Source organism: Rutilus rutilus (assembly GCF_951802725.1).
Source record: "Rutilus rutilus genome assembly, chromosome: 16".
Classification (NCBI taxonomy): Eukaryota; Metazoa; Chordata; class Actinopteri; order Cypriniformes; family Leuciscidae; genus Rutilus; species Rutilus rutilus.
Genome location: NC_140224.1, coordinates 7,416,222 through 7,434,347, shown reverse-complemented (window position 1 = coordinate 7,434,347; position 18,126 = coordinate 7,416,222). Strand labels below are relative to the sequence as shown.

General features: G+C 41.8%; 1 protein-coding gene across 7 annotated transcripts in view; it reads left to right on the top strand.

The window, feature by feature from the left end:
* ank3b (ankyrin 3b) overlaps nt 1-18,126 on the top strand; it is a 170,765-nt gene that overhangs the window by 54,793 nt on the left and 97,846 nt on the right. For 5 of the 7 annotated variants that reach the window (XM_084433632.1, XM_084433633.1, XM_084433631.1 and 2 more), the window contains exon 1: nt 11,011-12,743. The exons of the other annotated variants lie outside the window; for them this stretch is intronic. In XM_084433632.1, the coding sequence (XP_084289758.1) occupies nt 12,627-12,743 (117 nt within the window). In that variant the 5' untranslated portion in view covers nt 11,011-12,626. Of the gene's footprint in view, nt 1-11,010; nt 12,744-18,126 lie in introns of those variants that run through there. 7 annotated transcript variants of the gene reach the window in all.

The window sequence follows — 18,126 nt, the reverse complement described above, 5'->3', positions numbered from 1 at the left end:
CTCTTGTTTGATTTCTTTTGATTTATATCTTCTGGCAAGCAGAATTTGAGTTCAGAGTGGACATGAAATGAAAACCGACCCTACTGAGAATACTTAAAGAGGCCATATTTTATGCCTTTTTACAAAGTTTTGGGGTCTACTAGAATAGGTTTTCATGCTTGAATGTTCAGAAAACATATAGTTTTCATATATTTTACATTGTTGCAGCTCCTCTCTTCCAAGTCTGTCAGTAACTCTGTTTAGTTCCGGTCTCTATGAAGACCTTCCTTCTTAAAAGCGCTGTGTGCTCTGATTGGTCGGCTGGACCAGTGTGTTGTCAGCTTTGGGACAAACATACTACTAACACATCAAATTATTTAAATGAGGAATATTGTGACGTTATATGTGTAGGTTTCCGCAAGAAAACTATATATTTGGAATCACTTTCAGAACGATTTTATCCAGCTGATAAACGATAAAAATCAATATCATAGCCAATCAGAATCCATCCTGCTCTGATGAGCTCAAGGATTTAAAGCGGCAGACAAGCACACGCTTAGAATAAACAGAACTATATCGTCTGCTGGTGTGGATGCTAATATAGTTAAATTTATAGTTATCTTCATAGTTATCATTCTGGGTGTGAACTCTCTTTGTAGTGGACTTTGTGCTTTGCCACTTTGCAGAGCTTTTTCACACTCAAAACAGCAACATTAGGGACACTAGAAAATTAAAAAAGCATAGGTCCTCTTTAATACACACTCTCCTTGGTCTTATTGTGCACATTTCATCATAAACAAAGTGTTTCTTCATAATCTTGAAGCAAAATGTGTTTGTTCCGTCTCTAAAATGACTTTTTCATGAGACGCCACCAAGGCTGCTTAAGTTTCAACGAGCGTGTTTCAGGAGGCGAGTCGTCTTTTGCAATCACATTTATGTCTGCCTCTATTCCGCAAGAGAAGCTGATTTTTTACAAACCACTCCATTTTTGATGGATCCGTCCTACTTTTTTTTATATTTTCGGAAATGCGCCACATTATGAAAGTAAAATGGGTTGCAAATGCCTTTTCGTGTTGACTCTAAACTTGACAGGACTTCAAAGACTAACACACATCTAGAGCTTACAGAGAGTTCACACATACACTCTCAAACCAATTGGGTTAATGGGCCGGAAGGTCTGTGCAGACTCTCTGCATGCTGCCATTGAGGGTTTTTTCTTTGCCGGCCATATCCTGGAGCTTTGCTTCCTATGCTTTTGTCCCAGATTGAAAACGAATGGATAACTCTATTATGGCAGTTCATTTTTCCTCATTATTCATAGTAACAGCTTTTGTAAGCTTAATGACTTTTTGTAATTCATGAAGTTTGGAGATGGCTCCTTTTTTTCTCACACATTGCTGTGGGATGCACCATACTAAGCCTTCTAACAGAAGTGAAGTCTGTCGTCCTTTGTTTTGCATATTGCACATATAGAAATATAACCTCATGTAGATACTGTAAGTCTCTCTCTGGAGCTGCAGTAGTATTTAAATGAGGAAACAACTTCGGTTTCATGCTGACTTTAAATCTCTGAAACATGTCCTTTACCTTGGTTTGGTTAAAGGTTGCAGGTTCAAACCTTTCAACAGGTCATTACTGTACTGTACTGTAAAGGTTGATTGTCCCTGTATGTGGATGGGAATTGTAAAGATTGTAATGATTTCAATTCCTAATCAATATTTTGGTAATCATTCCTAACTTTATACTAAAGAAAAAAAAGTACTGTTTTTGGTACAATTAAAAGCCAGTATTTGGTGCAGGAAGCAGGCTATTTTAATACAGTGTTCTTTCCACAACAACACAGGAATACAGATTGTCAGCAAATGTATACGTCATGAAAATGTATTAAGTGTACATTTTTATAATATAGGCGAATGTGTAAGAACTGGTTCTCGATTCCCAATCCTGTAATTTGCTTTCATTAAAGAGCCTGCTTATGCATTTTTGGATGTGATCTGCAGAATTTAATGCATTAGCCTGACTGTAGGATGTATGGGTATAATGAAACCTGGTGAACGTGCAGTTTAACTTACAGTATGCTTTTTGCTGATGAAGTATCGCAGAGTAAAAGTGCTTACTCGTTTGGAAAACGGGTCTAGTGCTGATTGATGCTCCTCGTCCTCACTGAGGTGTCTGACTGCCATCAAAGTAGATAATTTGACTTATGTTGACTTAATCTGTTTAGATTTGAAACACCAGACATCGAATGGCTGTCAGAATCCTCCACAGGATCATTAATCAAGCCCTGATTTCCATTGTTCACTTGCTGTCTGTAAGAAAACAGACATTCGCTTGTGATCTCGTCACCTGATACTGCTGGACTGGACAATGCACGTGTCTCTTTTTCATTCTCTTTTTATCGATTTTTGTTTGTATCTATCTATTTTTCAGTTATTTTGTTCAATGTATTATCAAGCACTTGCTTTTGTATGAAAAGAAAATCGCTCCTATTGGCTTTTCCCCGGTTATTGCTTCCCCCTAGTGGATAAACCGTGGTAGTGCAATGAGTAGAGCGTGTCAGAATTGTTATAACATAATTTAAAACAAATGTCTCTAGTTAAAATTCACAAATTCTAAACAGATCTGGAGGTGAATGACATAAATTTGCCAATTAAGTTGAAAAAAATAAAATAAAAAATAAAGATGACAAATGAAGATTGTTGTTCCAAAGCTGTTTTTGTGTCACAAAACTCCTTTAATGAGTCAGTTTATTAGTTTATATTTTAATAACTCCCCCAAAATAATTATTAATCAATTAAACATAATGAAGCAGAGATGGTTCATGTGTATTGCTTATAGTATGCATTCAGTGAAAAACAAATCAAATGTAATAGATGCAGACATTTTTTGTAAAGAGAAAACTACATATGCACATATTCTATGGAATATACATACAATTTGTTGTACATACATATTGTACAACATAAAATCAACTGAAACATGTTCCAATTGAGGGCAACATTTATTGCTGATGAGTCACTCATGCTTGTTACATCAACACTGTTTTGTGTTATAATTGTTGCATAAGCAGTTTCAGTTACATGTTTGTCACATTTGCTGACAAAACACCCTTTCTAAATGAAATGATGTAGGCACTTCTTTTGTTGTTATTGTTCGTCATGTACTTCTCTTGTCGTCCAGTAGAGGGAGCCCGAGACACAGATGAGTTATTGAATGTCTTTGTCTCTGCTCTGGATTGCTCTCACTTTTAAACACTGAAGATTATGGAATATATAGTGGGTAGTGCTAATACTGCTTTATGGGTTATTTTAGTAATGACAAATTATATACAGCAGCAGTGAGAATGGTCAGAAAAATACAGTATGATTCAAACCATTTGATTACATCACTCACAGATGGGTGGAGTTTATCATGTTATGATGATGTCATTGCATTCAGTGGGACCTGGCTTTAGTAACCGCAGCATGCTTTGTCATACTATTAAAATAGATTTTTGGGAGAAATATTTGAAGATCTTGTTTGGTCCTGGGACGGGGTTGATTTATTTCCAAAGAAGCTTTAATACCAGGCCACTATCTGATTTAATCAAAGATATCATAAAAATATCATTGTCTGAGGGTTTTATAAAGATGATGTACTGAGGAGCGACACTGAATACTGGTCTAGTCTCTCTGCAGACCTGCGCGGTGTTGTGCAGAAATACCCTGGACATTTTCTATTCAGAGTCTTTCTCAGTCTGACCTACTTTTAATGCAGCTTCAGTAGAATTTGCAGAGATGGAGATCAGCTGGATTGATGCTTCTGCAGTCTTTAGGTGTTCATCTGTAAATGTCTTACTGTAGCAATATTTACTTCAAATTGCTAGGCCTATGTGTATAATTATTGAGCTTCTGGAGTGAATATGTAATAAAAAATTTTTGGGTGTTGTTTAAAATTTAAAGAAGGCATATCACGGTTCACTGGTTTGTTCCAGATTTTTGTTCAGATGATGTCGGATGCACTGTAAAATGCTAGTTGTCTTCACAAACACAACACAACTACAGTGTGTAGACTGTTTGTGTCATTGTATGAGTTGTGTGAGTGTTGACATCATGATGATCAGTGTTCTTTCACAGTAGCAGGTGTTGGGTGGTAACTCATGAACTGTGTAGTCATACAGTACATGTTCCGGCACTCTGGTCTTCTGGAGCTAATGGTCAATATTTCATCATGAATTATTGAATCTCTTCAAGTAAACTCTAACAGACCTTCTACTACTGTATATCTAATAATTCAGCCGTGGCTTATTGGAAAAACGTGCCTCTAGCTACAGTTATGCAAAACTCCAAGAACGTAGGCTACCTATTTATACAATTCACTGTATACTGGAACTCGAACTGCGTCGAATGACACTTTGGGGGAACACCCCTCAGTGTAGCGCCTCTGAAGCATAAATGAAACTATGCCAATCTTGATTGGTGTTGTGTCATGACGTAACGTGTGATGGCATATACGGAAGCTACAAAGGGATGCCGGCACACAACAGAGTTAGCTTTTTGTTCTTCAGCAAGTGCGCTCTGTTGTGTGTGTCTTATTTGGTGTTGTTTGTAAGTTCACAAAGCACAAAATACAATATTATGGCGAGTGCAAGTTACAGGCAGTGTGTGCATCCCTGCCCTCGTTACATCACGGGTGGGGACACACACCAAATGTGCGTGCATTGTTTGGGAGTGCAGCACGAGCGGGCAGCTCTCGAGGGGGCTGCTTGCGCGGATTGTGAATCTTTACAGATCCGTGTGCTGCACTCCCGCCTGGCTATTTTCAATAAGGATGGCCAGGCTCGCGAGCCCCGTGGTGCAGGACCCGGCGGCGCTGCAATGCTCTTCATGGGGCTCGTAGATGGATCTGACAGAGGATCTCGAGACTGCCGAGGCATGTTCTCGGGATTCCTTTGCCAGTTCTGACGTTATCCCTCCTCGCGCGGAGTGGAGAATCTGATGCTCGAGCTGTCTGCTTCAGAGGAAGTGGACGTGCTCAGCATCAAAGGTGGGATTTTGGGGATGACTCGCCACCCCATGTCCCCGCATATGAGGAGCTGGTGGAGGTTGTCTCTCGTGCAGTGGCCCGTTTAAACATCAGTTGGCCACATGAGAGGCAGGAAGCGCTCACAAAAAGCAAGTTGGACAAGCGCTTTCTGCAGCACAGAGAGCAACCTCACCACCGGGGTTTGCCGTTCTTTCCCGATTTACACAACGAGTTGTGTAAATCGTGGAACAGACCATATTCGTCTCGTGTGTCCAACTACCCTGTATTAAATTATAGTAATATTCTGGGGGCGCGAGAGAACGGTTATGGGATGATGCCTCGGGTGGACAGCCGCTTGCCACCTATTTATCCCCCGAAGCCGCATCATCCCTGAAAACCCCGGTGCTGCCCACTAAACCCTGCAGAGATACATCCTCTTTAGTGGGCAGGGCTTATATGGCTGCGGGTCGACCTTCTTAAGGACATTGATGAGGGCGAGGGTCCAACTCCGGAAGATATTGCGGAGTTGAGGAAGGCTGCAGACTTGTCTCTCCAAGTCACCAAAGAAGGAAAGACAGGGCTTTCCTCCTTGATGCCCCGATTTCGCCTTCTGGCCTGTTCAGCGACGCCGTAAACACCGTCGTCGACAGGTTTCAGGAGGCGAAGAAACAGTCTGCAGTCTTCAGACAATATCTCCCTCGCCGCTCCAAGTCCAAGAAGTCTGCCCCGAGTGGGCAGCCGCAGTCATCCACCAGCTCCTCCGCCTATAGACAGGCGCAAAAAGAGAGCGTTGCGTCTAGAGCCCCCCCTCAAGGAGCTTGGGGGCATAGACGGCGCTCTCAGGCGAAGCCTCAGCAGAAGCAGGGCGACTTGAGGGCCGTCTTGCAGGCGAACAAGGCTTCGTCAAAGAGATCCTAGCCAGTCTAGGTTCTCTGCGGGCGGCCCCACCCATGGCGGAGTGATCGAGGTCGCCTCCTTCGCGGAGCCCGCAGGAAATGCACGCTGCACTGTCCGCCCCACAGGCAGCAATCGCGTCCGCCCATCGAGAATCGTTTTTGGTCATACCCTGCCGGAGTATACCCTACCCATATCCGCTTCAGGGGGTCGAGAACGAATCTCGAACGATACCTGAAGCCAGCCTCGAGAGGCTGGTTCCCTTGGTAAAATATTTAGATGCATGGAAAAATCTCACGAATATTTCTCCTTGGGCCCTGCGCACCATTCAAAAGGAGTACAGACTGCAGTTCAGTTTCCGCGCACCAAAGTTCAACGGGGTGGTCTGGACTGTAGTCGACCCAGAGCAGGGTCGGGTATTGGAACAAGAAGTAAACTCCCTGCTGGTAAAGGAGGCTATAGAACATATTCCTCCGCCAGACAGGGAGTCCGGGTTTTACAGCCGCTACTTCATAGTTCCCAAGAAGGATGGGGGGTTACGTCCAATAATAGATCTCAGGCACTTGAATCGGTCTCTGAGGAGGTTCAGGTTCAAGATGCTCACTATTCCCATCATCGTGAACCAAATTCAATCCGAGGATTGGTTTGTCACGATAGATCTGAAGGACGCATACTTCCACATTTCCATCCTTCCATCTCACAGGAAGTTCCTGTGGTTCTTTCGGGGGCGAAGCGTACCAATATCGAGTTCTTCCGTTCGGCCTAGCTCTCTCCCTGCTGAGGCTTCAGGGTATCAGGATGCTCAACTATATCAACGACTGGCTGATTTTGGCCCAGTCACAAGAGCTGGCAGTTCGGCATCGAGATGTCGTCCTTGCCCACATCCAGAGCCTGGAGTTGAGACTCAACACGAAGAAAAGCGTGTTGGCACCAGCCCAGAGAACCATGTTCCTGGGAGTGGTATGGGACTCGGTCACGATGCGGGCACAATTTTCTCCTGCACGGATCAAGTCCACCCTGGCCACGGTGACCAGGATAAAGCTAGGCCAAGCCATCACTGTAAAACATTTTCAGAGAGTGTTAGGACTCATGGCAGCAGTGTCCAACATCATTCCATTCGGCCTGCTGCACATGAGGGCCCTGCAGTGGTGGTTGAAAACCAAGGGGTTCTCCCCGAGGGGGGAGATCAGGGTTACTGATGGGTTACATCAGGGTTACATACTGACCGCATGATCAGGGTTACGCGCAGGTGCCTTCGTTCCCTATCTATGTGGAAGAAAGCTTGGTTTCTGTCCCAAGGCCCCGTGCTGGGAGCGTCATGTCGCCGGAAAGCCGTCTCGACAGACGCCTCCCTCACGGGCTGGGGTGCGGTCATGGACGGCCGCTTTATCAGAGGCCTATGGCAGGACCATCATTCTTCTTGGCACATAAATTGCCTGGAAATGTTGGCGGTGTCCCGAACTCTGAGGAGCTTCCTGCCGGACCTCAAAGGTCATCATGTCCTTGAGAGGTCAGACAATATGTCAGTGGTGGCCTATATAAATCATCAGGGGGTCTGAGGTCTCGCCCTCTATGCAGACTGGCACACCAGATCCTCCTGTGGTCCCAGGGGAGACTGTTGTCTCTCAGAACAACATACATCCCAGGGGATCAAAATCAGTGAGCAGACATCCTGTCGAGGCAGGTGCTGAGGCCTGGGGAATGGAGACTCCACCCCGAGGTGGTGGAGTCAATATGTCAGAGGTTCGGCCCAGTGGAAGTGGATCTATTTGCATCTCGAGAGACGACCCACTGTCTACTGTGGTTCTCCCTCACACATCCAGCTCCGCTGGGGTTGTATGCCATGGTGCAGATGTGGCCGAGGCTGCGTCTGTATGCATTTCCCCCGATCGCTCTGCTCCCGGGAGTTCTAGAGAGGGTCCATCGCGACGGGATCAGTCTACTGTTGGTAGCCCCGTTGTGGCTGGCCCGAGTATGGTTCTCAGACATAATATCGCTCCTGGATGGCCCTCCATGGGATTCCCATCAGGAGGGACCTGCTGACACAGGCAGAAAACTCAATATTTCACCCTCGGCCTGAACTATGAAAACTGTGGGTCTGGCCCCTGAGTGGGCACAATACCGAGAGGCTGGCCTGTCAGCAGGAGTAGTAGAGACCATACTCAGCTCTAGAGCGCCCTCCACAAGGAAATTGTACGGCCTAAAATGAAATGTTTTCACCGTATGGTGTAGAGAGCGTGAGGTGGACCCAGTTAACTGCCCGATAGCTTCAGTGCTGGAGTTCCTCCAAGATCACTTCTCGGCTGGTCTTACCCCGTCCACACTCAAGGTGTACGTGGCTGCCATTGCGGCTTTCCATGCGCCTCTGGGTGCTGGGCCTCTGGGGAGACAGCAGTTGGTCGTAGGTTTCCTCCGTGGGGCTTAGAGGATGAGACCTGCGGCTCGTACCAGGGTTCCCACATGGGACCTGGCGGCGGTTCTCGAAGGGTTGGTCAAGGCCCCCTTCGAACATCTGGAGTCGGCTGAGGCCAAGAACCTTTCCCTAAAGGTGGCTTTTTTGTTGGCCATTACTTCTCTGAGGAGGGTAGGAGATCTTCAGGCACTCTCTATATCCCATGGGTGCTACATTAAAGCTATCCTACATCCCAGGCCGGGCTATTTGCCTAAGGTGCCATCTAATGTGGCATGGCCTACGGTTCTGCAGACTTTTCATCCTCCACCTCACGTGACGGCGGATGAGGAGAGACTTCATCTGCTCTGCCCTGTCAGAGCTCTCAAATTATACATTCAGAGGTCCTCTTCATGGCGGAAGTCAGACCAGTTGCTAGTGTGTTTCGGGTCACCCAAGAAGGGGCTTCCCGCCTCCAAGCAGACCATTAGCAACTGGATCGTTCAAGCTTTCGCAGTTCGCAGTTTCGCAGCCTTCACCTTTGGCCATGAGGGCTCATTCAACCAGAGGCATGGCATCCTCTAGAGCCCTCCTTTCAGGGGCCAGGAAGGAAGTGTGCGATGCAGCAGGATGGGCCACCCCTCACACTTTCATCAGATTTTATAGCCTGGACATTCCATCTACACCTGGCAACCTTGCGCTCTCGTACTAAGTGTGCCTGTGTGCAGCTTCACACTGGGACAGGCAGGGCTCGTTGTGGCATAGTGGGTACTCGTTCCCCCAAAGTGTCATTCGACGCAGTTCGAGTTCCCTTTCTCAGGGAACAAGGGTTACAGTCGTATCCCGAGACGTTTCCACTAGTGGCAACACCAACAACTTTTATTCCTTTTCACACAAATTAGGATTACGGGGAAGATTATTAACTCTTTCCCCGCCAGCGTTTTGGAAAAAAAAGAAGTTGCCAGCCACCAGCAGCATTTTTGATCATTTCCACAAAAGTTCCATGGCCCCCAGAATATTTTGTTGTATGAATATCTGAACATGCAATATATCAAAAGAAAGAACTGCTTTTAAACAAACAAACAAACACGTTTTATTCTAGCTTCATGCATTCCTTTTTTTTTCAACACTTGAATATGGGTAAGTTTCATAAAAAAGCAACATTTTGAGCAAAAAGCTGAGAAAATCATGTTTTTGTCAAAGACTACATTCAGATCAGATTCAGAATGATGATCATAAGTAGATTAAGTAGATTGAGTAGATTGAGTCCATTAACACCCCCAAAGTTTCACAGTCCTATAGCTCATCTTGTGCTGACATTTCATTCAATAACATTGGACAATTTTGATTTATATGCTGGTTAATGTTGACGATCACATTATTTTACATAATATGCATCTGCTTACATATGATATCGCTTGTTTCTGCCTCTTTTTCACCTGTGTTTTCAACAGGAGATTCTGTACTCTTTCAGAGGATGTGTCATAGCGCCCCCTACCATATGAAAGTGAAAACACGGAAGGACGGAAATTTCGTTAATGTCGGGGAAGCTTTGTCTCACAAATGATGGAAACGTTTTTTTGTGTTTTTTTGCACAGTTCTTTACAAATTACTTGGTTATGACCTCAAAACATTTATTCTAGTGCTTGATTTGTAAGGTAACATATGGATGGCTTTTTTAACATAGTCAATTTGCTTAGTAGCAAATTTGCATTGTGGTGCACTAAAAACACGAGTCACGATAAAAGAGCTTAAAGGCATGTTGAAGCGAGCTAAAATGGCATGATTGCTTCAGCAAATGCGTTTTTATCTCATATTGCTTTTGTTAACACTATCGGTTAGAATTAGGTAGGGTTTAGTGTAGGGGGTATGCTATTTTTAAGCCTTTTAGCGCTCCTCACTAGACATTTACGAACTGCCTACACACTACAACCAAATAAAAATGTTGCCAGATTCATATTCATCTGTTTTGGATAAAACTTGGAGAAATCTTGCCCTGCACTACTCTCAAACCTCATTTGCATTTCTACAAATTCAGACTTGCATATTTGAATATGCAAAGATTAATTAGACAGGGCATCGAGGGCAGGACTTTCATTTAATTGTGAAAATTTTATTTTTGTGAGTTATGTCTGTGAAAAAATCTAGAAAAGTTTACTTTTTTGGCTAAAACAAGCCAAGTGGACCAGACGTTATGCTTATAGTCAAAAGTCTAGGATAATAAAGACAGAATTAAGCAGTGAAATCTTTCCCTCACAGATATTTTTCTCTCTTATATAATCATATTAAAAGCCTAACAAGGAGTCTTTCTGTTGAAACTCGTTAATGTGCTGAATATGTAATCAGGGATTGAATTATTTAAAACACATTTACATGCAAGCTACATTTAATCTCTCTGTTTTATCTGTTCACAAACAACCTGCTCTAAATCCCTCTTTTTAAGAAACAGATGGAGAAAATTGCGACGGAGATGACATTTGCCCAGCAACACATTGGAATTATGCTCTTAAATGCTGGTCTGGCTGAAATACACAGTTAATGTGCTTTCACTTGGCGTTGGCTGCTATGTTTCCGCTCTCTTCCGCTGTTCTCCTCAGCCAGTGGCTGCACAGCTCTTTCTCATTCATCCAATCAGAAGAATGTCTCCCACCCCTTGACACTTCATTAATATTCAGCGACTGCAGTCCCCATCACGGGCTCAGGTGGTGCACAGAACAGAGCGGGAACATGTGAACAGTGTGAATACATAACACATGCTGCTCGCATTTATAAAATGACACTATCAACAGCAGTAAGGCTTCAATCTCGATTCAGATTGTTTTCTTTGCCTTAAAATGAGGTGAAAAGCAACACTGAGTCTCGTTGTAGAATGAGTTTCCGTTTCATCTCTGTTGTGAGGGTAAATCTGTTCTGCCAAACCTTCTCTGAGCTTTCACTGCAAAGGATTGTATTGTTTTGCCCACCATGAAATGTCATTGGTTCAAAATCCAGCTCCATATAGCTGTATATTAAATATCAAATATGTTTTGACTGGTTGTGGCTATGTGACTATGTTTCATATAATTTTCACGTTCACTGTGGGGCTGGAAACGTAGTATATTGATTCAGGTTAGTGCATTAAACTTAAAGGGAATGCTCACCCAAAAATGAAATTTCATTAATTTACTCCCCCTCATGTCCTTCCAAACCTGTGTGTTTCTTTTTGTCTTTAGACACAGAATTTGAGTCATTATTATAACATCATAAATGTTTTGGTGCCCATTTTGCTGCTTGAATGCTTCACATTCATTGTAATTGTATGGAAAGGAGCAGCATGAACATTCTTCAAAATATCTCATTTTGTGTTCTAATGAAAATTTGGTGAATATGATCAAAAATGCTGGCGATGGCTGGCAATAATAAAAAAAATAAAAAACGCTGGCGGGGGAAGAGTTAAAATAATAAAAAACTAACCTAATTCAATTCGTGAAAAACAAGCCTTAATATCTTACACAGTTTGCATCTCAAGTAAACTGATCTTGTTGTCATGATATTTTTACCGGGGATTATAATTTCCGACACAATCTCAAACTATTTTACGTTTTAGCGAATTGTTGGCTAATTCCCATGAACTCGTATCTCATCCATACATTTTCGTACAATGTGCTTACGCTCCAGTTAGGGTTAGGGGATGATGTTCATGTTTACTTTTTGTAAAAATCTTACATTTTCGTACGTTTCACATCATACAAATTCATACTAAATTGCCACCTTGTAAAAAAGTTACATTTTCCCATTAGACTAGGTTGTCTTTTCTGAATAAAGCAATTTGTTATGCTCTACAGGAAAGCTCAAGATGGCAATGACGGTTCAATACAGACGTCCCCCTCTTTGCGTGTGTGTGTGTGTTTGTGTGTGTACGTATGCATGTGAGGGCGTGTTAATCCGCACACAGAAACCATCAGCATCAACCCCCCCATTCCTCCCCTCACTTAGACACTTCCAGCTGGTGGCGAAGGATACGCGCGTAAGATTCTCCATCCCAGCTGCTGTCCTCCACCCATTCTCTTTCTCTCATCCCTCTCTCTGCTGTGCTCCGTCCCGGCTGAATGCACGGTGGGGATGGGTTCAGGTAGGGCCAGAAGGACCCAGGAAAAAAAGCGCCAAGAGGAAAGCACCGTCTCCTATAAATGCTCATCTCCTCTCACTCAAATGCAATTTCCCATCTTCAGCAATTCGGTGGCTGCTCACAGGAACACATAGAGAGTGTCTGAGAGATATTTTTTTATTGTCTTTGTGCTTTGGGAGGATACTGTTCAGTCTTTATTGACTGGGAGACACTTCACTTTATCAAAAGGATATCTTACTTGAGCTTTGCATCATGGCACACGCAGCATCCCAGCTGAAGAAAAAAGCAGATTTGGATCTTACAGCCCTAGAGGAAGAAAAAGAGAAGAAGAAAAAGAGCCGAAAAAGGATTCGGGAACCAAAGAAAAAGGTACCAATAGGGTTGTGCCTTTTAGGGTTTTTTTATTGAGGTTTTAATGCTGGCATGCAGGTTGGGGCGGGTTGTCTGGAAGCATCTTAAAGGTCTGGGATCTCACTTTCAGTTTTTTTTTTTTTTTTTTCTCACAGTTCAAGAACTGGAAATGAAAACAAGAAATTAAGAAGGCTCATAGGTTTTTAAAGTGGATGCCTGTTAGACTGCAGTGATGCTGCTATGTCCTGTGTGGATAGGACATGCTTATTTATAGGGCGAACATGTGCCTCACAAAGAAGGTGCACACCAAGAATGTCGAATACACACTTGGACATGCGCACAGCAGTTTTTGAGGGCTGATTTTTACCTTTTTTGACTCTATTTTATTAACATTTCTCTTCTTCGGTTAGATGTATGTAATAAAATGTAGCCATAAAATTCACATAGTTGTTTATTTAACTTTAACAGGTTTGAAACGCCACCTCTCGTTCTAATCCATGTTTTTTTAATGCCACAAGATAAGGGGTTTTCATAGAATAAAGTGGCGGTTGTCTTTTTTTTTCTTTTCTTTTTTTTGACGCGTGTGGGTGAGTGTGTTTTTGTCTTTGATCCATGGTGGGATTCGTTCTCCATGCTGATGCGTGACTGGTGTCATTTTTATCGCAGGCTATGCATCCAGACCCCCGGGGGCTCACGAACCCTCTCCCACGGGCTTTATGAAAGATTACCCCCCCCCAGCCACCCACCCACCCCCGTCCCAGCCAGCTTCAATCCCATTACAAACCTACATCAACCCATCCCATTAGTCACAGTTCAGCGTTCGGCATCTCTGCTACCTATCAGCATATGTATCTGCTTCTGTCTTAGCTGCTGTTTCCTTAGAATGAACCAAAGAATGATCAGAAATGCCTGGATATCCTTTTTTTGTTTATGAATTATGGAGACATTTCGGTTACATCCTTGCTTGATTTGAGAGTTTGAAAGCGTGCGACTGCAATTGACTTGTTCATGCATTTGCACCCGTGTCTTAGTCTCATAACAGACAATGTGGCTCAAATAGCAGCAATATCATACCAAAGATGATGTATGGTTTTAATATCGAAAGATTATCAGCACTATACATGTATAGGTAAATCTGAGCTAAATCTGTATGAAACCTGCCAGACTACAGCAAACGCATATAGTGTTAACAAGCCAGGTTCGTTCTGTCCCTCATGGGACGTCATGTCGTGATTGAAATCCTCCTTTCACCCTTTTCAAGGACTGAGAGCTTAACTTTCAATGACCTCTGTTATTGATGTGTGCGTGTGGCTGAAAATCTACATGCTAGAACTTTTGACTTAGAAGAGCCGACTCACATTCTCATTCAGTCTCATTACAAACTGTTGCAGATGTTGCTAAACTGAATAACATACATTGAAAAAGATTCTCAGTAGAATGTACCTGAAGATTTGTTCTAGTAGACTAGATGAGTTTTTCAAAGATGACAGAAGGGTTTAAAAGCCTGAGATTACAAATAATCTGTTTGTTTTTTTCCTTTAAGATTTAGGAAAACAAAGAAATGTTTAATTTAATTTAATTGCTAAAAAAGCCCAAATGCTTTACTAGCCCAACATGGAATCTGTCCTTGCAGAAAATGTAATTAATTCAATTTAATTTAATCAGTTTAATTTAAAGGTAGGTTAGGCAATTTCGGAGATGCTAGCAATAGCGAGCTAGCTTTGAAAACATAAGGTGCTCAGTGAATGACATCTGTCTAACTCTGCATAGCATGAAACGCTCTGATGACGTGTGATGTGTATAACAGTCAGGTTGGACATTGTATCGGACCGAATGCAATGATTGGAAGAACAATTTATGTTCCTACGCCTTCCACAAACGATATATATATACATTTAGACCACTTAACTTGACACAACACATCCCGTTGACCAGAAAAAAACATCTCAGCACTTTTACTGTATGTGCTATTGTACTCAGATTTCATCACAGGTTTGTAAGGTTGTTACTTAGGCTGTTTTTCCGACTCCAATTTGGGATGAACCTTTTTGTGCTTGTATAATGGGAGCTGACGGTAAACGTTCGCTCAGGGTATCGATACCTGAGAATCTGAGAGAGGACTCCCAGTATAGCTGTGGTCAATGAGAGATTCTGCTGGGTTATTGATTGGGTTAAGATGTGTGAGGCTCGTAGAGGAGAACTCAGAGCCAAAGCATTAGTTCTGGCCTTGTTTATTAGCCTAGTGGGCATTTATGGATCTGCATCTAGAGCTCAATCTGGGATCCGACACATTGATTAGTGTAGCCGCAGTCTTGATTTCAGTCTAGATTTTTACATTCTCTGACTAAAATGTGACTGTGGAAAAAATCACACTGCCATGATTTGAGTGGTTGCCAGGGTGTTGTTCTGCATGGTAGCAAGTCTATGATATTCTGGTCTATATACAGTGCTGTAATGTTTTTGGAAGAAGCCGCTTATGCTCAATAAGTCTGCATTCGTTTGATTAAAAATACAGTAAAAACAGTAATATTGTGAAATAATGTTTATTACAATTGAAAAACAGGCATTTTTTGCCTTTGTTATGACTGGACACCTAGTTGGCAAGAAGCAAAGTTGGAGGGGGGGGGGGATTTGGAAAGGTCCACGAGCCGGGATTCAAACTCGGGATGCCCGAAGCGCAACTCTGCTATATGTCTGCGCGCTGCCCACGAGGCTATTGGCGCCAACAATAATGATTGTTTTCTATTCAAATATATTTTAAAATGCTATTTATACCGTTGATGGCAAAGCTGAATTTTCAGTCTTTAGTGTCCTTCAGAAATCATTCTGATATGTGGATTTGCTGCTCAAGAAACATTTCTTATTATTATCAACAGTTTATGCTGCTTAGCTTAATAATTTTGTGGACCCTCATGAACTTCAGGGTTGTACCCGTCCTGGGATGCTGACATCATGGATGGAGTGGAGTTTTTTGTGCGTACATTTTTGGCAGTGTATCAGGTGTCAAGCTCAATGCACAGTCGAGGCACGCAGGCGAACCAAAAAGGAAGATAAAATCCATACTCTAGTCTGCTGCCTCCTGGCTGTTGGCAGCGCTTTGCTTTCGTCCCTGGCCTGAGCAAAATGAAAACAAACACTTAGGCATTTGGATGACTGCCCACTTGCGTGATAGTCACGTTTGAGTTGATTATTTTCTTTATTGTGCATTTGAAACCCACCTTAAAGAAACAACTTGTTTTCAGACACTTCTCCCTCCAGGCAAGTAGACAGATTGTATTGTATGCGTCTGTGTGAACAACATGAGTTTAGCTCATTATGTCCTGTGCGCTGGTTGGCAGGTGCAGAATAAATGATGTAAATGTAATAATAATTCATGCATATATTTTACAAACGCTGTCTGCGTCTTAGCCTTTCATTGAGCCGAACAGTGATTTATCATGTTCCGGGTTCAATACAAGCTGTGATATACTGTTGATTGCCATAGAAAATAATTTGAACTCCTCTCAGTTTATAAAAAATATTGAATGTTGTGGATGGGTGTTTTTATTTTTTATTTCCTTGTGATTGAACAACTTTCATCCTTTTATTATATGGAGAATTGGAATCCAAAAATATGATCTTCAGTATTAAAAATGCATTATATATATTTTTTATTATTGACAACAACAAAAATAATAATAATCAAAACAAGAGTAAAACATTTTCATCATAATAATCAATAATTTCAGTGATTTTGAAAAATGTGTGTACTTGTTTTGTACCATGCTCGTGGTGAAATGTGATATATGTGACGTGTGAAGAAAACTAGGAAAAATCTAAATATCATAAAATATAATATTTTATTTTAGAATATTTTAATTTTCCAAATATTTCCAACCAAGCTGTAATTTTGTACAATTATGTAAAAACAATCAAATATTATTTAATTAAATGTTAGCAATATATACAGTATGTATATATTTCTTTTCTTTTCTTTTCTTTTTTAAATGTCATTTCCACACTGCTCACAACTCATAATAGGAAATCTTCATTACTTTCAGAAAAAAAAACAATGTCTGGCCCCATAAACTTCCCATGCAGGTTCTTTACTGTAAACACAATTATTTTTTATTTTTTTTACAGACTAAGGAGCAAATCAAAATTTGCACTTTGCAAAAATGTACTTTGTTAAGCCTCATAATGGATTGCTTCAATTTACAGATTGAGTGAGGGCTCATTTGAATCAGTAGATTTTGCCACCAGCACAGAAACATTAACCCCTAGCTGTTAATTAATTTTAGTTGGAGTGTCTTTCACCCCACACCCTCTCGTTCTTTTCCACCCCCCTGTCTTTACCTCTTTATCTTTTTAATGTGGGTGCTTTGAGTGCAATATCGCTTCCTGCCATGCATTACTAAATGCACATGTTTTAAAGGGGGATGGGGTTCAGACCCCAGATATACACACATGTACACATGCTGCCACCAGCAGCATCATCACCCCCACCTTTTTAGAGCAAACAAGCCAAGCTGCTTCATTAATCCCCTGTCACTTATTAAGAACCAACCTCATTTTTCACAATCTCCGCCCCCTTTTTCTTGCATTGTTTGAGGAAAGAGCACCGGGCTCCCTCGGGGCCTCTGTCCCCCTCTCCTCTTTTCCCCTGGAGCTGATGGGATACAATGTCACGAGATACTGATTATTTTTTCTTTTTTCTCTTTCATCCCTTAATTCAATCTGTAATTGGTGTTGAAAAGGTCATTAAATAGTTTACTCTAAAATTTAAAGGAGATATTTTGAAGAGTGTTCAAGCTGCTCTTTTCCATACAATAAAAACTATATACAGTATATACATTGTTGTTGTCCTCATATGCATGCTATAAAATGACACAGTTAAATATAATGCCATCTCACACTCTCCCTGGTTCACTTGAGATCAGGCTATTCTAGTCATAACCTGACACTTCCTTTTGTCTTTATGCGCATCCTGATATTGTTTTATGTGCTTTGAACGTTAGTCCGTATCCAGAAAGACACATTCATCGTTTAGTCAGCCTTTTAAAACATTTTGACTGTTACATTAGATTGCAGCAAATTCAAAGCATGTTGTAATAAATCATTTAGCATATGGACAATAAGTCCAGAGTTATTTGTGTGTTAGACTGAGTTCATCGAAGAAGGTCCCAAGCCCTTTATAGTGACAAAATACAATCCTGACCTGTAACATGAAAGAGAGCAGATAGAAATTTGTTTTTGCAAGCCTTCCATAAAAACAAAAAAACTAGTGAAACATCTACCATAATATAATTAAATACAAGTTATATTGCTTCCAAAGAAAAAGCAAAATAAATATATTGGGGTTTTTTTTTCGTTTTTTTTTTTTTTTACTTCAAAATTGTGTAGTTACAGTATCCACCAGCAG